Source organism: Aulostomus chinensis, chromosome 2 (assembly GCF_037954235.1).
Source record: "Aulostomus chinensis isolate RoL2024-O1b breed Wild chromosome 2, RoL_Achi_v1.0, whole genome shotgun sequence".
NCBI lineage: Eukaryota > Metazoa > Chordata > Actinopteri > Syngnathiformes > Aulostomidae > Aulostomus > Aulostomus chinensis.
The window spans coordinates 26,599,240-26,619,637 of NC_141321.1; the positions used below are offsets into that span (position 1 = coordinate 26,599,240).

General features: G+C 40.0%; 1 protein-coding gene across 1 annotated transcript; it reads right to left on the reverse strand.

The window, feature by feature from the left end:
- On the reverse strand, positions 1–18,790 carry LOC147269606 (AN1-type zinc finger protein 3-like). The gene is made up of 6 exons (XM_086187779.1): positions 18,438–18,790; positions 14,367–14,407; positions 13,107–13,295; positions 10,602–10,667; positions 6,418–6,630; positions 1–2,092 (listed from the first exon to the last, which is right to left on the reverse strand). The coding sequence occupies exons 1-6, from the start codon at positions 18,518–18,520 to the stop codon at positions 1,938–1,940; spliced, it is 747 nt and encodes a 248-aa protein (XP_086043905.1). The 5' UTR covers positions 18,521–18,790; the 3' UTR covers positions 1–1,937.
- Between the last annotated feature and the right edge of the window lie 1,608 nt (positions 18,791–20,398).

The window sequence follows — 20,398 nt, forward strand, 5'->3', positions numbered from 1 at the left end:
ACCAGAGATGTTACAATTTGTCTAATCCAGTTTATTCTTTCTCAGTAAAAGAAAAAGCAGGGAGAAAGGAAAGTTTAATGGAAACAAAAATATAGTATTTTCCATGTTCATCTTCCCATTTTTTATATCATATTACAACAGAAAAACGCAGCGCTACACTACAGTGTAATTAAATCTGAAAGGCAAAAGGGGGTTAAATAAGGTTGTCTTTAAGATACAGAATACTTATTTATTATGCATTTTCTGTTCAATTCTTCTGTAGTCCACCAGGAAAACAAAAGGAAAGTAATTATTTGCAGATTTTAACATTCACCAATCTCTTCCCTCATCTACAAGCACACAAAAAAGGGAGAAAGTGAGATAGAGAGGGTGAAATAAGGGGAAAAACAAATAGAGCAATCAATGAGGAGAGAGGATGAGAAAAGCAAAGTGAAATGCTTGATGAGGGTGCACGGTCATCATGGCTGAAAATCAAAATACGGGATGGTGAAGGACCATTTAAGTACTTGAAAGAGGAATGAAAACCCAAGAATGCAAAGTCTCTTTTCTCAGCTGGGGCTGAGAATGATCCTTACAAATGCGGATAACTAAAATTACTGTCTAAGACATAATGAGAGACCTGAACTGTTACAACCACCACCATCCCAAGAAGGGACCTGAGTCGCACTTTATCATCTCAGCTTTAGTCCAGACTCTGAGTGAACAAATATGTCCTACGTCAGAACAGCTGAACACATCCACAACATAAAGGAGCCAAAGTGTATTTACAAAAAGTACTGTAATGCGTGGATGTGTACAATACAGACATTTCAGGTCATGTCACGAATCGTATTCTACCATCTGCCATGCCTTTTTTTGTCATCCTTACACCGGTAGGCATCAAACAAACAAGATCCACATTATGTTGAAAAGACACTGTGTACGTGAGGAGGAAAAGTCTCCATGTCGGGGGGGGGGGGGGGGTTAGCTGGAGAAAATCAGGAGACTGACTTAAAAAAAAACAACAACAACAACAGGGTGACGGAGAGATTATGTCTCGATCAATCAAACACCAAAGTTGAAGAGAGATCCGTGCGCAATCCAAGAAGCTCACCAGCACAAAAAAATGAGTTCGAGTCCGGCTCACACTGCAAATTCTGAACTTGGACTAGACTATTACCCCAGTTTCATTGTCCACTTAGGTGTCCTCAGTAAATAAAAAAAACACCTTATCATGGCCGGGGGTGGAAGGCTGGAGGTTGGAGGGAGGAATAGATCAGAAGATCTGGTTTTGATATCCTGAGGTGGATGATTATCAGGTGTTTCTTCAGATTAGGGATTAGAGGTGGTGGACGGCCAGGGGCTAAGACAATGACTTTGCTTCACATAGTTCATGCTTGGCGCAGTGTCGAAAGCAGCTCGGTCTGATTTTGAGGTAAAGAGTAGAGTCTATAAACAGTGCCAAAGAAAAAGTGTACACAAGGGTGACCATCCCTTCCTCATCCTTCTCTTCTTTCTTTTTTTGTTTTTGAGGTACAGAACATAGTCTTAAACTGGCATCCTGGACAAACTTGTGTATAAAGCGTATTTATTCTCTTAATTCTTTAATTTATTGTTAGTCCACTCACACTTTTGAAGTCAGGACCTTGCAAAAAAAGTGAAGAAAGTATGAATTTCCTTTCCTCTTTCTTGCTCCCTTGTTTTTGGGTTTTTCCAAACATGTCTTAGCAGCAGGGATCTGATCAAGCCAACAGAAGCAGAAAACAACTGGGGAGTGGGTTTAAGTGGGATTCAAAGAGAGCGAGCATAAATTTAAATAAATGATTGAAGGTTTGTATCCAAAAACCCTGCAAAAATCCAGAAGAACCAAAAAAAAAAAAAAGTGAGAAGAAAAAAAAAAATCAAAATCCCTGTAAGTGCTAAGACCCTGTCTAGAGATTCTTTGTGGGAACAGCCGCTCAGGAGCACTCCTCCCCAATGCGCTGGCAGGAGCGGCCCACCTTGCGGTCAAGCTTGACCATCTTGAGGACAGCTTCCTGACGACCACGGCCCAGATGATCAAATAGACAATCGTGTTGCTCCGGGAGCCGATGGAGCATACAAAAGACGTAACCTACGGCAGAGGGTGGGTCAGGGTTATGGGTGCAAGAGAGGGACAATGGTTACTTCATGAGTTACACAAATAATACTGACAAGTGTAGTAGGTCTTAACAGTGTTATTACATCAAGAGTCATAGATAAATATGTGTGGATACAATATACACATAGAAAGCAAAAATAAATTACAAGAAATTATTATCAGACATATATTTTTGTTTTAAGCAAGAGGACATACCAAGAAGGCTATGTTGCAAGAACATAATATCATTCAAATCTCGCCATTAATTTTCTTCCCAACCACATTGGTCGTCCAGAATACGATCAAAATGACTTACGGAAGCCAAAACATTGCTCTTTCAACCGTTTCACAAGTAAAACGATGAAGAATTCATCAAAATCCATCCATTCTTTTTTTGAGCTCTCCTGGTAGAAAAACAACAACAAAGAAACCAATAACGCAACCGACGCCGGTGACTGGCGGAAAGTTAAAAAAGGAGGAGCGATATCTCCTAAAACAAATCTTTATCCTCAAAGCAGGATGAGTGCATGTGCTAACATCCCTTTAAATACCAGAGCATGTACTTGTATTACCAAGTTAACATCAATTTTAGAAGTGTTACCTCTCATTAACCACACACAGATCATGCATGATTAACCAAGGTCATGTTGCCAGTCATTCTAGTTGATGGCTTCCTCTTCAACACGAGGCAGCCGAGCCTCATCTCTCTCACTGTCTCTACGACAGCGCTCTCGACAAAAGGCCCTGCCACTGTGTGAGGCTCGCCATGCTCACAGAAGCAAGTTAGCTCTCATCATCTTAAATTCATTCATTAATACACATAATAACACTGCTGGCATTCAATGAGTGGCGATTAAAAGCTCAGTTTGACAGCAGTTTGATATGCAATTAAAACTTTGCAATTGCAGAGCACATAAATGAGGAGAAGGAGGGAGTTGCTGTGGAACACTGGAGACTTTCAAAAGGGATTGGCTGCTAAAAACGTCCTCAAACCAGTGGACAGCTGAAATCTGAATTACTGTACGCTCAACTGGTTATTGTAACAGAACACATCAATGTATGGAGACAGTATAAATTTTGTTGGGAGCAGTGCAGGAGATTACGCATATTCCTCAAATATGACTACAAAGCACCCTGAATGATTTGATCAAGACGAGTTAAGATGCCCTTCAGTGGTGATTCAGAAAGCAGCTGATCATCCAAAAATTGATTGGACCTACAGCTAATAGAAAGATATATTGTCTTTTACTGCATCATTTTCATTAAAGAGATTTAGTTGCATTCTCCCCCGGTTCAATGTTGACATTTAACATGTAACAGTGAATTTGGTTCAGTTTTAAAACAAGGAAAAGGAGAATTAAATTGGTAAAAACTATATTTATCAAGGAAGCCGTCGGGGGGGGGGGGGGAAGGAAAAAGTTTATGTGTGAAGTCAAGCTGAAAAATTACTTTCATACTTTGAAATCCTTTATAAATGAGCAATTATTATTGCAAGGACATTACCAACTAATTATTTAAAAGGTTTACATAATCTCTGCTGCAGCCACAACTCGCTAGCAAACTCAACTTGAGTCAATCATGATGAATACAAGGACAGAATTCATATTTACTCAGACACCAGTCAATTCAAATTACACAGCCTGCATTTATGTCCAAGCGAGTTCAGCAGGCCCAAAGCTACGACAGGCTCAGACCACGCCAGCCAAACCCTGTTCATTTCTGGTTCCAAATGTCTGGCTGTACTGGTTATGGGATGAGAAGAATCTGCCAAACAATAACAAAACTTGATAATTAGTTCTTCAGTGACAGACAAGTTGAAGTACCAGGCAGAGACACAGACCTTCTTCTGTGGAACTGTCACATTAGTGGAGAACCTGTAGGATTTATCTATCTTATCAGCGTCACCTTGATCTGTGTCGCACCAACACAAAGAAAAGACGCATATGAGAACTACTGCATAACAGCAAACATATACTTGAGTGTCACACCACAATACTGGATCAGATACTTAACTTGAGCTTATCTGTCTTCTCCATTTACCATCTAAAAAGCATTAATGCGTTCCCACTCATTATCAGAACTTCTTAGCTCACAGAACCATTAGCAGGGTAATCTACAATTACCACAATAGTCAGAAATCACTCTAATTGGCCCTATTTCCCCTTCAGTCTGTGAAAAGTATATTTTTATAGTAAGCAGCAGACTATTAAGGATGGATGCCCTGTGCATTAAATAGCGCCTGGTGGAAAAAAAAGTCAATTTCCAATTTAGAAATTACTGCTTGGTTTTAAGCAGATGGTCTCTAAGCCATGAAGAGCTGTGACTTTTTAAGTACTTTAATTTGTATGCAAACAAGTTGATTAGCGAGCCAAGTATTGGTTTAAACTGCATTAGTGTTCCTGGTAATTGTCTTATATTTTATGTTCAAAGTGAAACATTCAGGCTTTCTGTAATGGTCCCTCAAGGCTAGAAAATGCAGTTTAGTCATCGATATTTCAGTCAACACACAAACACACACGCAGGATGTACTACTGGATCATTTCAACACACCCTATGTTTTCCAGTTTATTGACATTTTTCATTGTTTAATGTTGCTGTGCCTTTTGTATTTCTTAACAAGCTGCTTTCTTTAAGTAAGCTATTTTATCAAAGTACTTATTACTGCCACTCCTATTAAACCTGCAGTTTCAAGTCCACAATTGCTGACCAGGACACTGTTAAGCTGCTCAAAGCTGCTGTCCGGAGAGACTCCTGTCAGCTGTTGACTCGCAGAAACTTGTCTTTTGATTTTATTGTAACTTTGGGTCTGCCAGACCTTCTCCTGCAGTTTTCAAGAGAAAGTCGCGGTGGAGGAAACTCCCTTCACTGATGTGAGGCTTTTATGAAGTTTTACCGAAGAAAAGACAGACCCTTTGAAGGCTTATAATAATCTGTCCATCTTCCTTTGTTAATGGTCGTTTCCTAGCCAGCATGATGAAATATATGACTTTCTGTGGTGAAATATTGTCCAATTAATGTTTCAAAGGGCATAGTAACACAGGACTGCTTTTACACAGACAGACAGCTTGTGAGTCATGAACAGAGGTTTGGACACCTGTAGGACCTATTAGCATCATCAACTACATTTACCCTTTATAACAATTACTTCTGGCTTTTATGTTCTCTGTGGTAGTTAAGCACTTTCTTTGCCTTTAAATCATATAATGCTATTGGATTATTCTGATTAAAGTTCAATTAAAACTGGAGAAATTGGGTGTTTTAAATCTTCTGACCAGAAGTGTGGCATCTACGTCCCAGAAAGTAACGAGGGTCGTTCACGTGTAGACGTCTGTGTACATCTGTGGGGTTTTTAAAAAAAAAAAAGGGGTTGTGGATGTTACCAGCGGCAGTGACAAACTAATTGTATACCCTCCACGTACAGTATATTGTTGAAAACAGCCCTCCGATCACTCGTCTTAGATTGGAGGCAGTGGACAGTGGAAGCCAGCTGCAAATTACTGTGTTCACATCAGTGCTGATCAGAGCGAGCCGATGCATATCCGTGTCACCTGCAGGGTCATTTGACCCAGGAGTGAATGATGATTAAACCTGTTCTCTTTGCAGACAAAAGCCAGACGCTAGCAGGTTTTTTTAGACAGTGGGAAACAGACTTCAGGTTCTGGGTTGGCACTTTGCTTGTCAACAGAACTTTGATCCCCACTTCTTCCTGCCCATGAGTCAAAGTCTCCTTGAGCAAGACAGTGAACCCTGAGTTGCTCCCAGTGGGGAGCAGGCCAGCAGCTCACATCAGTGTGTAAATGGGACTGTGAACAAGAGGAAATACTATAAAGCACTTTCAGGACCAATTAAACATGTGACATAGGGGCATCAGCACAGATGAATATGCATTCTGGGCGCTGTGCTTACAAGCCTGGCTCTCCATGCTCACAGTCAGTGAGCCTGATTTTGTTCCAAACCAGTGTGACCTGACTTCCCTCTACCTTTGCTATAAGGTAGAAAGACCTCATACCACTATCACTGTTGTTTATGTTCTGTTTGTTTTCAGCTGTCTAAACATCTACTGATAGACTGACATGATTATTTCAAGGCTTCAACATTCAGTTGAGATTTGCTGCTGGAGCCATATTGGTGAAGGGGAAAATACAAGGCACCTCACATGGATTCTTCAATAATAACCATCACGACTGCATTGGTATGCTCTCATGTGTGAATGGGAGTCCTGCTGTGTACACACGTAAGAACTCAAGTCGGTCCAACTCGTGTGTGTTACAGTGTGCATTCTCACATATGTTTGTGTGTATATTGTTGTATCATCGTACCACAGCGACAGGAACCCAGCTCTTGCTGTACCAGCTCCAGTTTGGTTTGGCAGCGATGGCATCGTTTGCGGCTCCGCTGTTTAGAACCACTGCGAGACAAGGATGATGATGATGATGATGCGGACAAAGATGATGATGACGACTCCTCATTCTCTGGCAGATCACCCACTCTCGCTCGCTTCTCGGGAGAAACGTCACTTTCTGACTCTGAGGCTGGAGACAGAAGAACATACACAGAAAAATAAGGGGTATGACTTTTCTGCATCACCAAAATGGAGCAAAAGTCTCAATTTATAGATGTCATTGGTATGCTGCTCAGGATAAGTGGCTTTCTTAAGTTCCCAAGGGTTTATTAGCATGAACTTAACACTGGTAGTGTAGTGGAGTAAAAGAGGACCATAATCACTACTTTTGTTACATTCTGGGCCAAAGATCAAAGCCTCTGCATGGTCCAGCAGCACAAGGACGGAGTAGTGTCCCGAGTCTGCACCTAGTAATAAGTCATTTGTCCCAAGGAGAGCTGTCTCCATTCAGTATAACATAAAAACCCTTCCAAATATTGCTATTACTTAGTAGCTCTAGAAGACATGTCAAAACTACTTTCTAATATACACTTGGAAATGGATGGAAAGTTTTGTCTGTCAGCAGCATCCAGTGTGGGTCCCATCAGAGGCAGCTGCCATCTTAAACAGGTCAGGCACACATTCAGACAAGAAGGAGCTGCTTCGAATAGTGAGCAGCGAGGGGCCATGGTGTTCATGATCTTGTTCACAGTTTAGTGAGCAGAGAGTTAAGTGGGTACAATGACATGCCCATTTGTGACGCAGTGTTAAGAAGGTCTGAAAGTGATATCGGAGCAAAGCCATTCAAATAAAATAATTGGTGATTAGTTCATGTCTGCGGATCAGCAGACACCAAACGTGGAAAGTATTGACTTTGTGCTCTCTTCATATTGTAACTTCAACATAATATTTTAATGACACTGAACTTCTAATAGAATTAGTCGTAGTTTTATTTTAGAGCAGCAACTCTGTCCACAGTGGACTGACACAGCTTGCGTGATGCAGTTGTGAGGTCATCAATATCTGAATAATATGCAATCCTGTCCGTGACATTTCAAAGAGAGGAATGAGTGTGTTTATCTGAATCACAGTGTCAAACACAATGCATACATGATCCAACAGCAAAAAGTCAAGTCCTAGAAATATCTCTAACATTAAGCCCCAAAGTAAAGATTGGATGGCTGCCAGACCGTCTAGTACAAACATGCCATATATTAATGACTCGCCATTAAAATAATGTTGAATAAATGTGCTTTGCTGCTTAATCTACAAAAGGGAAAAACTTGAGAGTTAAGTGCAGAATGTCAATTTTCAGCTAAACTGAAGAGGTGTTTATAGCATGCTGGTAACACTGCTAACACACAAACAAACCAACAAGATGTACTTTTCTGCTGTGAACGCACTGTCTCTTGAAAAATCTTCTGGAAATGCTTCATGTAGACCAACTTTATTTTTAAGCTTTCACTACTGACTAAGATCCCGACATTAACACACTGAGGCCTCTCCTCTGATTTCTAAATGTTCTCTTGTATTGTGTTTTTATTATAATGCACACATTCAGAGGTGACAGAATTACAGGTGTAAAGCTCAACACTGACTAGCCAGAGTGCTCTAACATAGTATAGGAGTGTTGCATCTACTTTATAACTTTCTATACATGAATGTTGAGCAGAATCAAGTCATGTTCCAGAAATAATGAGAGTTATAAGATTTAAAAGTTATTTTTAAGTAGATTGTCTGCTTTAGTTGAAAATTGACATCATGAGGTTGTAGATGTGCATTAAATCTATCAAAAGTCCTCATTATCAGCATTTAGACCCATGGTCTTAACATGCAAAACAACCTTTCCTGTTATATTAAACAAATATCATTAGCAATAATAAGCTATCCCAAATAAAGAGTAAGACAGCAATGAAGTCAATTTACAATTGTGGACAGCAACAAAAGTTTGTGAAGGTTAATCAACCCTCAAGAAATGGTTTTAAATAATTAATCTACCAATATACTTAGAGCCGACCCCTTTCCACCTTTTATTACTCTCCTATCCACATAATGACCCAAAAATAATTAATCTCAGTTCGTCGAGGACTGCAGCTTTTCCTTTTCAAAAGAAACCATAAGACCACCAGTAACAGGCTACATAAAACCTTTAATTGAAGGTCACAACTTTGAGAGAACTGATGAGATAAAACTTGAATAAAAGTGAAAAAACACAAGTTTGTATTCTATAAAAAGGTATTTTGGAGATAAATGGTAGAAATGAAGTACAGGGGGCCTTATAAATTATTGGTATGTATTTCCTGCCATTTGCCCATAGATAAGAGCCTGGACTGGTCTCATGTTTTAATGTATCAAGCAAATGGACAGCAGACAACTAAATTTTGAAATGTTGAACACTGTCATACTTGTCACCGTCATTTTAGTATGAGCTTATTCAAATGTTATATTTTCATTTTTTACATAAAGTGTGTATTCGTCTCCGTTGAATATGGAAATGTGCAGTATTGTGACAACCTGTCTTTTTTTGTTGTCTTATTAACCTTTTACAGTGTTCTTGAAACTGTGCATTAGGAATAAAATTTCTAACAAACCATCAGTTTAAGAGATGCTCATCATTCTAGCAGGGAATACAACAAATGGTTCTCCTGGATTAAATTACATTCAACACAGCACACAGGAGGACCACGTACCTGTAGTGAGTTACACTGGTCAGCTGGAATTTCAACTCAGCTTTTCTCATCAATCCTGCAGACTTTTTCCCTGGCCCACTCGGATGCAGATAAGCGCTCAATAAATCTCTGAGAACTAGGCCAAGCTGAGCAGCCAGATTCCCCTAGTCTGCATCATTGATCCCTATAAGTGTGTGAGCATGTCTTTACTTGTGAGTATGCGTCTGTCTTGGGTCTCCTTGCCTGCCTTTAGTTATCCTGGTAAGTCTCTGTGGCCAATTTGCACTGAAAGGATCATATTTTATAAGAGTCAACAACTTGCAAGTTTTCGGGAGAAAAAAAAAGAAAAAAATCTGATTTAAACTGATGCAATAAAACTTTAATTTGGATATGCATTAAATTGGGTGAACTTAAAAAGAGCCACATTAAAAGAAACTGCACAAAATAGTTTTCTTTGCCACACCTAAATGCTTAACTGATGCTGTGTGCGCCTGTGCGTTACGGTATGGTGCTCACATGATCCCACTGCAGTAGACAAGGGATCAGCATGTTCACATACCACGTCAGAGCTTCGCCTCATCTACAGTTGTGTTAAGTCATGTGTGAGAGTGCAGCAGACTGAACTCACATATATACAGCGTATCTTTTAGAGGACACCTAAGGGTATAAAGCAAAGGGAAATTTACACAGCAAGAGACTTTAGACATCCACCACATTCAACTCAGTCCAAATTAAGTCAGACACTAAGGCTGCTGCCCGCGCGAAGTTTGCGGAAGATAACATTCAACGCATCTCTTATCTGTGTTACTGCTCTGGTCAATGTTGGATTTTAGAGCTGCGATCACTCTGTAACCTTGAATCCAGCTCACCCAATGTGCCAAAATGTGGCCAGCAGCTAGTTAGCATGCATTGTTAGCAAAATGGTGCCATGTTTTTTTATGGCCTGTTGAGTAGACGAAAATTAGGTGCAGTCGTGGTGTTTCAGGTTTAAAAGCACAGTCCTGGGCGGGTGACAAGTGTGGCTTGTGAGAGGGCATCATGTTGGAAAGGTGCAATTATCTGGATGTGTACACGGGTGTCATGTCAAATCAGAGCCTGACAGCGACGATCACTTTGCTTTTCTGATAACACCACATTCTCATAAATTTACTCATCGTGACCTTACTAGTTTAGAATTCTGTCTCGAGTAGTTCAGAAGTACACATGTTCATATTCCTAGTCAAAAATAAGATCTTCCTTGGCTTTGCAGTTACAGCCTACAACAAAAAGGTTGTATTGCTCCACCACTGGCCTTCCCTCCACAGTTCCCCCAAGAAAAAAACATTAATTAATTGGCCATTTTGGAGAAATTCATTGTGGTCAATGCTACTAGTTCCTCAGCCACAAATACTTCCAAGAGAAAAAACACAAGAGTACATGTAAGGATGGATATTGTTGTTTGGATGAGATGTACCTGACTCGAAGGAGCGTTTTGTTGGAGTGGAGATTGAACTGAAGACTGTGTCTGCACTGGTTGTTTCTGAAATAGAGATACAGTGAACAGAGACAAAGAAAAAGTAGAAAGACGAGAGGAGGGCATACAGTAAGGTCAAGTTGTCAAGTTGTTTACCACACTGTAAAGGTTAATCAGTCAAGAACAAAAAAACATGGAAATACAGAAAGGTTCTAAGCCACATACACTTACCTTAGCATTTATAAGACATTAGCAGCATTATAATCGTGTATATATATATCATCACATCTTGAATCAAAAATCATTTAAAATAAGCTTTATCTGAAATCATGACCAAGGTTGCAATGTTCTGACTATTCTTCTTCAGTTCCCAAGGGTTTATTAGCGTGGAGCTGAAAAAAAGACAGCTCCTGCTTCCCACAAGTTGAGTCACAACACTTAACCTTCCCCATCAATTGAACAACAAACACATTGCGCACATGTGTCGTGCTAACCTAGCCTGAATAGTGACTTTATAATCATAACAGCCTGAGGACAGTAGCTGTTGATCAGGCCACTAACTATTGATTGAATACTCCAATATGGTTTTCTGCATGGTAGGAGGCTGGAGGGACTGTGATCCGAATAAATGTCTTTTATTGTGCTCCGTCTGTTCTGCTTCTTTCCCCAAAAATGACAGTGACTGAGGACAGACTGCAGCGTGCATGCATGCAGACTGAGGCCAGCCAGGAGATGGCTGACAACATTTGGAATTTGTTTTTAAGTTTTAGCTTCAAATACAATTTAGTCCTAGTATATGTCGCATCAACCTTGCAACATTTCATTAGGTTTTCAGGTAGATTCACTGAATTTTCGAATTTATACAAAAAATGATGTACCACCTGTTATCCCTGTCCCTGACCCAAACCAGTGGTGGTGAGGTAATCACTCCATCACCTGTTCCCTCTTTCCCTGCTAAGATGCCATCTGACTCAGAGCCAAAGCCAACCACATCAAAGAGGTCCAAAACATATGCCTTTTGCCAAGAAAGTCTTGGTCACTTTCTGTGGCTAAGACATGGAAAAAAAAAACAGCCAACATCATTCATTTATTGTAAAAACTACAGACAAAACATGGCTGGGAACAGTACATTTAATGTAGCAATGTTGATGGTTGTCATTGAATCATTTCAAAAGGACACTGTGTCCAGCAAGTGCATCCTGTGTCATACTGACGTGGTCTTGGAAAGCAGAGTAGCCCATTTCCCTGCAGCATTTCCATCCTGACTAAAAAGATGGCCTCACTGTAAGTCTTACGACAGCAAAGATGCAGCATGTGTCCAGGTCGTTAGGGTGATCGGAATATTAGGGATATAACATCACAGATTCAACGTCATTCTGGGCTTGATGGAGATATCGCCACAAGGGAGAGTTACATCACTATAACACGCATCTTTTGCAAGGGGAGACCAGGAAAAATTCCGATTGGCCACACTGAGATGAGACATTCAATTTCACTCATGAATCATGTGATATGAATCATGAAGCATCTGTATAACTTTAGAATCTGTAATTATCATTTTTACATCAGCAAAAGTTTCCAATGTAAAAAGTTGGTCTGGAGCCAATAGTTGTATTAAATGCTTTGTATACAAAGAATTGGCAATAATCGTGAATGTGTGTATTTAATATTGCCTGCTTTTATGCAACAGAAATGTTTTACAGCCTTTTTATGGCCCTGTCCTGGATCAGTCTCAACAGATAACCTTGTCATAGTAAAGCAGAGACGGATGCCCTGGCAATCGCAGGTGTCCTCTTAAAACCTCTACTTTTGAACAGATACCCTTTCCCATCAGTCCCCCTATCTGTGCCATGAGGACAAATATAACCAGGACAGGGGAACTGCAGCTGCTGATTCAACTGGCCAAAGCGAGTAGTAGTAGTTTTCTATTCTTTTCAGATACCCTGAACTACAAGCTGTGATACCAAAACGATGGAATTTTCAGCTAGATGTTATTTTAGTTGTAAGACAAGCGCAAAAAATAAAAACAATCAGGTAATTTTTTTTTTTGCTTTAAAAAAAAAAAAAAAAGGTCCACACATTAAACATTTCTTGACTTTCAGAGTGCGAGAGCTCCACTCTCCAACATTCATTCAGTTCCATTAATAATAGAATATTTACAGTCTCGTCAAGTTGTTAATATTGGACGACGGTTAACGCTTCACCTTCTGTATAAAAGTGCACAGAAAAAGGAAGGGGAGCAGGACTTGGTCACAGTCCTGACTCAACTTCTGTGTTAAAGGGACGGCTATTCCAGTCTATTACACTCAAGAGTTGAGATCTTTATGTCGACTTTTCTTTTTAGAGTTCCATTAGCTGAGACTAACACGCAGATGCATCCTGTCAGACACCTCTTAACCCTGTAATGAAAAAGCAACTTGAGCGCACATACCTACTCAGGACCCAAATCCGGAGTATGTCCAGTTTTCTATATACTGTATTTCTTCCATCATATTGCTGTCTTACCATCCTGAGGAGGTAGAGAGGTCACTCCCATCTCTCCTGGCAAAGAGTCTTCAGATGTATTGGACATCGATAGGAGGGACTGACTAATGCTGCTGTTTGTTTCATTACAGAAGATGTCTGCTTGGCTGCTGCTGGAGCTTGAAGAGGCTTTTGAGGCACAATCATCATCTGGCTGTTTCTTCTGTATGTCTTTGAAAAAAAAAGTCAAATGGAGAAACATTTTAGAAGGTCTGAGCACATGTGTTTGAATGCTAGCCTTGGGCTAATACACACGACACACTAGCTTGCGCTGTGCCACCCCAAAACTTGATCAAATGGCAAAGAATATTTTACAGCTGAAATGAGGATGGGTCACAGGCGCCACAAGATTCTATCATAAAAATGTTAATTAATTGTGCATTTTTTGCCACCACAAAAACTCTTTGCATAAGCTATGTTGCATTTTTACAAATTTAATTTAATAGCAAGTTATACCACAACTAAAACCATGATGACTCCTCTGTCGTGCCTTTTCAGCAACACAATGTGCTTTCCAGCAAGTGTTAGCCAATAGTACCATCATACCGGACACTGAAATATACTCATGCTGCTGCACAAGAGCTCATTTAAGTGGCACATGAGAGATTTTATCAGTTATACAAAACCATCAGAAATCTTCACAATTTGTTCCAATTGGCTCCAAGAAGGGGAATCTTTTGAGTATCACAACACAATAATTATGGTAATCGTGATAAATATTTCAGTGAAAGTCAATTTATCTAAATTTTTCAAGTCATCTATGAGACATCATGACTTCTGTATGACTGAATCAAAAGCCATAAGCAAGACTAATGCATTTATAGACTGCACTGTCAAGGCAGTTTCACAGAATTTGACAAAGGAGATGAAACAACGTACAGCACAGTCCACAGACACACAAACACTTAGCACGTGGGGAATCACTTAGAACACCAGTTGTTTTAACAAAAATACATCAATAATTGGTGCCAGTGTATTACAAGACATACACTACATTGCAAGAGGAAATATTGTGATTTATTGAAGATTGGCTATTTTGCCCACCCCTAGTCTTTACACCAAAAGTACAGTACAGTTGGGTTTATGGTAAAACTTCACAAATTTTACTTGTTAGTTTCTTTCTCTTTTCTCTTCCTCTCACTCAGTCACCTCAAGGCCTTTCCAGCCACAGCACTGTCATCAGTCTGAGTTCAACTGTCAACTGTCTATATTATATACACGACTGCAGAACTTAGAACTTACCTGCAAAACATTTTGAACACAAATTCATTGTTTTGCTCGACCTGAAAAAAAGAGCAAAGACAGGGGAAAAAAATCATTAAACAGTCTCATGTTGATTACAGGATTCAAAATTGTGGTGTAGGGTTCAAAAATAACACGTAATATTTGCTGATGGAGCTCCACATGGTATGAGTAATAACCTATGTTTCTAACCATGACCCTGAGTCCCAGGCTGAGACTGATTTACTCATTGGGGAATCTTGCAGAGGTGCAAACAGACAAAATTACAAAGCTCATTAACTTGCCTTTGTTGCCAGCTAAAGTTAGTGGAGGCAAAAATCAGGCTATGAAAAATGTATTTAAAAATTCAAAGTTACAGTAGAGAGGAGTAAAACTGGAAACTTTGATGTCTGTAAATGTGATTGAAATGGACATTTCTGGCCTCAGAGGATAAGTGCAAAAAAGTAGTTTACAAGAGAAACATGTCTAGAGCAGCACAATCACAGTGGTGGATTGAGCAGCATTCCACGGTGGGGGATGAAGGAGAAAATAAACACATTAATGAGTATTCTCAACTCTTTTCTACCATGGGCTGGGTGCATATTCTAATCTGAATGGCTGCTGGAAATCCGCTGACTTTTGATATGTGTACAACTGCTGTACTGAACAGTTCCAGTCAAATTGTCTGTTCTGAACATCTTAACCTGAGCAGTACCCATTAACTGAAAGGCAACAGTAACGACGAGCTACAAGTTCACTGAAACTGGGAGACAAGTGTGGTCTTACATCATACGTGACAGTCTCATGTCCCATTGACTCATCAACTCTCCACTTCAGGCTGCAACACAGTACAGACGAACTATCATTTGTTCTCTAAAATCTTTATTTGGGGACACTTGACACGTCTGGTATGACATTTGATGTCATACTGTCTATTTATATTAACTCTTTGTTAAACATACACAAAGGCATTAATTTTGACTCTTGCTAGCATAATTTTAGCTTTCTGGTGAGTAACTCAGTGGGTAAGACCTCTCTACCATTGCCAGGCTGTAGCTATGGTCTACCCTATTTACCAGAGAAGTGAACATTGCTGTCATTGGATACGATCCCTGTCGTACAGTGATGAATTTTCCAGGTGTTAGTCACAAAAAACCCTGGTATTACCATAGAGTGATGAAATGACAATCGCATGAAAATGTAAATTATTGGGGGTTTTTCCTTTAGCAACTGACCAGAGTATAAGTGAGATAATACCCTTTGAGGTTTCCATCTGTGTGCCCCCTACCACCCATTAATTCTGGCAAATGGATAACTCCTTAGGCTTTATCACTCACTTGTAGTAGAACATGTGTTCAAAATCGACACACGCATGAAAGAACGTTGTTTTCCCCTGACATGTTTTGCCCTCGTTTTAACCACTTGTCCAATCGGGCGAGTAAGACACTCGTTTTACTAAACCAAGGTGGCATTTTATTTGCCTCAGGCAATCAGGCCACCCTTATTGTCGAGCTGTGAAACAACTCAATCACAACAGATGTTTGTAGGCTTTTCTCTGAGAGGGCTCCTCTCATTTCCTCTCCAGCCCTCGTCCTTACTGTCTGCCCACTGAGCGTGACGGTCACTGCTATCAGTCACATCCTATTTATTTTGGGCATTTGGTGCACACCTTTGTCCCCATTTCTAAATGTAGGGTCAGCTGCAGGGCTGTCTGTCTCTCTGTCTGTCACTCTGGTGGTATGTTGTCTTGGGTATAAAAGAGACAAGAGGAATCAGGAAGTAAGAATGGAGGAAAAATCTCATCATGAGACACAGGCAGGGAGGAAGCCGAGTAAATAACAAGTCATCTCCTGTTGTCAACCTTACAAACCAGAGGTAATCAAATCACAGAATAATCAAGGAAACTAAAAGGGGTGAGGAGAAAAAAAAAAACATGCAGGAAAGAAATAACTACATGCTTATTTAGCTGAAGGAAGTTTGAACAGAGTGCGCGCAATCAGTCAGGCCCATAGTTGGACCACTGCTGCTTCTAATGACGGTATCTGATTGGAACAGACAGGAAGATGGATTCTGCCACCTCTGTGATTCAGTCTGAGTGACACAAAAGAGCAAAGCTTTGATGATGTTACAAGCTTTGTGGGAACTGTGTTGAATTAAGTGCTACTGACATCAACAGTGACGTTGAAAAAAATAAATTCAGTGTATTACAGTTAGAAAAGAGTTAAGATTGAAATTAAGAGGATGTGGCAGAATCACATTTAAGAGAATCACTTCTTCAGTGGCATAAACAGCCAAGATTTTTTTAAAGATATTTCCAACTTGAAAAGAAAAATACATTAAAAGAACCTTGATCTGAATAGCTTGAATGACATCTGGTTTATTAACATTTCATAAAAGCTACACAGCCTTGTAACTTATACTGATGTAGCACAGACAAGTGTTAATTAGGAGCCTCTCGTTGAAAGCAATATCATTTGAATAATGACAAACTAACAGCTACACCTCTCCTTTGATTTAGTGTTTTTTTTTAAAGAGATCTACTTCTTTCACATATTCAGCAAGCGCATGTCTATAAACCAAATGTTTGATCTTTAGGATGACACACTTAATTGCTGAGTTTGGTAATACAGCAACTTATAATATAAAGTAATGATATATTTCTGGCATTTTGCCATCTCCATCAACTACGTCACATTCAGAAAATCAGTTCTTCTTTGCCGTATGTATAAAAAAATTGACATGAGCGTGACTATGTTAGCTATATTCACTCCAAATTGAAGAATTCCAGTCAATTCTAAATCAAATGTTAATAAATTGCAGAATAAAAAGCCGACCATGAAGCCCCCTAAAGATGATATCAAGGCGCATTAGACATAAAACATGCATATTCAAATATTGGCAAAGCACAAGTCTGTCATAGCCAGACTCCACTGGTCTATGGCAGAGACAAGCAAAGCACTCGTCTAGTTCATTAAACCAGTGTGACAGGGATGAGCTTGAAATTGGATGATTACTTCATTCAATGTACTCCGGCCTTGACTCTACAAGTTGCCAAGTTCGGACCAAGATTTGGATGGTGCAGAAGGACAGGCCTAGCCCTCAACAGGCTGACACGAGCAAGGCACAGGGGGGTACTTTTTACTCTTGAAAGTCATCTTTGACTTCTAAGTTTATATATTTTGCATGAATACTACACTAATTAATGCACCAACATGGGTTTTAAAAATGAAACAATAATGATTTCCATTGTCAAACTACAGAGGGTTCTGGAATGTATGGTCAGGGAACACCTGCAACGCTTTCATGGACCACTGAGGGATGACCCGCGGGCCACTGACTGAAAACCGTGTCCTCAACTACAACTTAAGGCACACATGACACCTTAAGGGCAAATAAGGGTTAAATTAATTACACTGTCAAAAAAAGTGACAACTCAATGAAGTCCGTGATGCACAAGATACGTCTCTGCATACACAAGTAACACTTGAAATCGTAATTATCCCTGGAAGTGCCTCATACGGGCTAGTAAATACCCTTAACCGGTGGCAATAATAGATAAGTGAGGAACACATGAACAGACAAAAGGTAACTAACTTATTGAGTCCTCCGGCAGCGTTTCAGTCCAACATATGCAAAAAATAGTAACAACACCACTGTAGCATTGTTACTATTTTTTGCAACTACATGACAAAATCTAAGAAGAGTCATTCGCTTAAGAGCCAACTTCAGCTGGTTAACACTATCAGTGTTTGAGTTCCACCCAGGTTAAGTTAATAAACTATCACGCCTTCAGTGAAATGTCGCTAACCGAGTGTTTAACTGTTATATTTCACCGTTTTATTGACGTTGGCACACCTGTCACTTTACCCGAACGGCTTTTCCCACAGCTTTCTCCCTGTTCAGGAGGTTACCGAAGCCAGCTGGGGTTAGCTAGCTGCTAACGCTACAAAACAATGGGGAGGGGGAGATAACAAGGGAAGCAGCTCATCCCTGCTTGAGCTGCTAACGCTAGTGGCTAGCAACCAAGCTAGCCGCTGCCAGAGAGAGAGAAAGCATCTAAAGCCAAGATATTTGAGCGGTTATCGGTCTTACCCCCAGAACCCACAGGGGCAGCGCGGTGGGATAACGTTAACGTTACTCGGGGGCTTGCTGCCCTCGCTCCCCGTGTCCCCCATGTCGGTCTTCCGTGTGAGGCTCTTCGCGTAGCAGGTGAATCCGGGGATGGAGTGAGGGCCTTTTTATTTGCGTTTAGATCCCCTGGCTTTGACAAATACAGATGCAGTGCCCCGACCAGATGACCCTTTTTCAAATTACACTGGACGAGGAACGATTTGCCGACACGAGCGGCCACTGAGTCCTAAGGATTAAAACAGTTTAAGTCGACGGTTAGACATGAGAGCCGTCAAAGCCAATGACGGACAGGGCCACCGGGGATTCCTGGGCCGATCAGCTGGAGTCAGGAACAAACCACTGACAGGCAGGGGGGAATTGGGGCAAACTGGGCAACCAAAAGCTTAATTAGTGTCTTTTTTCCATGATCAAATGTGCAGTTGTTGTGTTTTTTTTTAAATACACACGCTATTATTTCTCAGGATATATAATAAAGTTTTAGGACGTCGAGAGTTTGAGTTAACATGGTACGATCCATACAAACTTCTTACACTTTGGATTCCACAACACTGTTTTAGACCTTATTTATGCGTTATTTAATCAACACAATTCTTGTAGAACCTTTTTTGTTAATATTTTATACTGGAAATATTATGAAAATTTATTTGTGTCTGCTTCCTGTTTTACCTCCAAACTTCCATTTTTTTTTAAGTTTTGGTGTGATGGACTACAACAGATCTTAACATTTGTAGATATTTGTCTTGATGACTGTTCTGCCTTCACAACATAGAGGCATATCTTACATTTAGATTTTACATGGAATTTAATTGCTCCTCCTGTGCTTTATAAGTTATAAAGTTGCAAAAGACTGTCACATTCTATTGACATGATTTCATGTTAAATGAAGGTTAAACTCATGGAAGTGAATTACTGAATGCAGTTTTCTCCTCACATTGGGCTACAGATTACCTGCCCAGAAATTATATCATACATTTAAAACAAACAAGTGAATTACTGTCAACCTCAGCTGTCGATTAACCATTTGCCAACCCGACAAATGTTTTGAGCAAAAAAGTCTACATCTTGTATTGAGTAGGCGTTAATCAAAAGTGACACTTGACTCTGTGAGTAAAAGCACAACTCATAACTTCATAACTTACCTGTGTGTTTTGCATTGATATGGAAGGAAATATAATAAAAACCTGCTTTCCATTGCCACATCAGAACAAATATCTCCAGGTCTGAGGTTCATGGGACTGCACTTCTATCAGTATTTAGATTAACATACCCATTTTTTTTAACACGCACCAGCAGGTGTTTTGACTCGTCACGACAACACAACAATAACAACAACAACAACAACACCACAGTATCATCAAAATGTGTTAATTTCTTCCAAACTTCCAAAAATGCATATCCCTGATCACAGACCTACAATGACATCCACACCACCTCAGTGAGCTAAATACCTATCCCTAATTCAGACACGTGGTTTTTATCCAAATGTTATTAATATTGAAAATTGGTCTTCTGGGTAACAAGTTCAGAATACATCCACTTGGAAGACATGTCCAGAAATACCCCCTGCCACGCTATCCTCTTGATTGTCCAGTTCGCACAACATTTGCTAAGATCAGCCACAAGTTTTAATGATGTTAAAGAAAATGTTTTAATCAAAATTTAACTTTTTAAGGATGTTTCATCATTTCACAGTGTTCCTAGTTTATGGATCTTTGTCTCTGCCCCTCTCTCCTCCTCTCTTTCTCCCCATCCAACAATGCAGACATCTGTCCCCATTGATGCAACTCAACATTCCTGAGTCTGTTGAAGGAAGATTTTTGTCACAGCTGTTGCAGGATGTGCTTGCTCATGGAGAACTGTTGGGCGTAAATTCAATGAGGGAGTGTAGTACTAGACCTGTTCTACTCATAAAATGTCATGAG

Bases quoted from the DNA above. Each gene is read 5' to 3' on its own strand.
- LOC147269606 (XM_086187779.1), bottom strand. From the start codon at position 18,520: ATGGGGGACACGGGGAGCGAGGGCAGCAAGCCCCCGAGTAACGTTAAC. The intron at 10,668-13,106 runs GTAAGACAGCAA...TCTCTATTTCAG, and splicing joins CTCTCTACCTCCTCAGGATG to AAACAACCAGTGCAGACACA. The intron at 2,093-6,417 runs GTACGATGATAC...CCTCTGCCGTAG, and splicing joins GCTGGGTTCCTGTCGCTGTG to GTTACGTCTTTTGTATGCTC.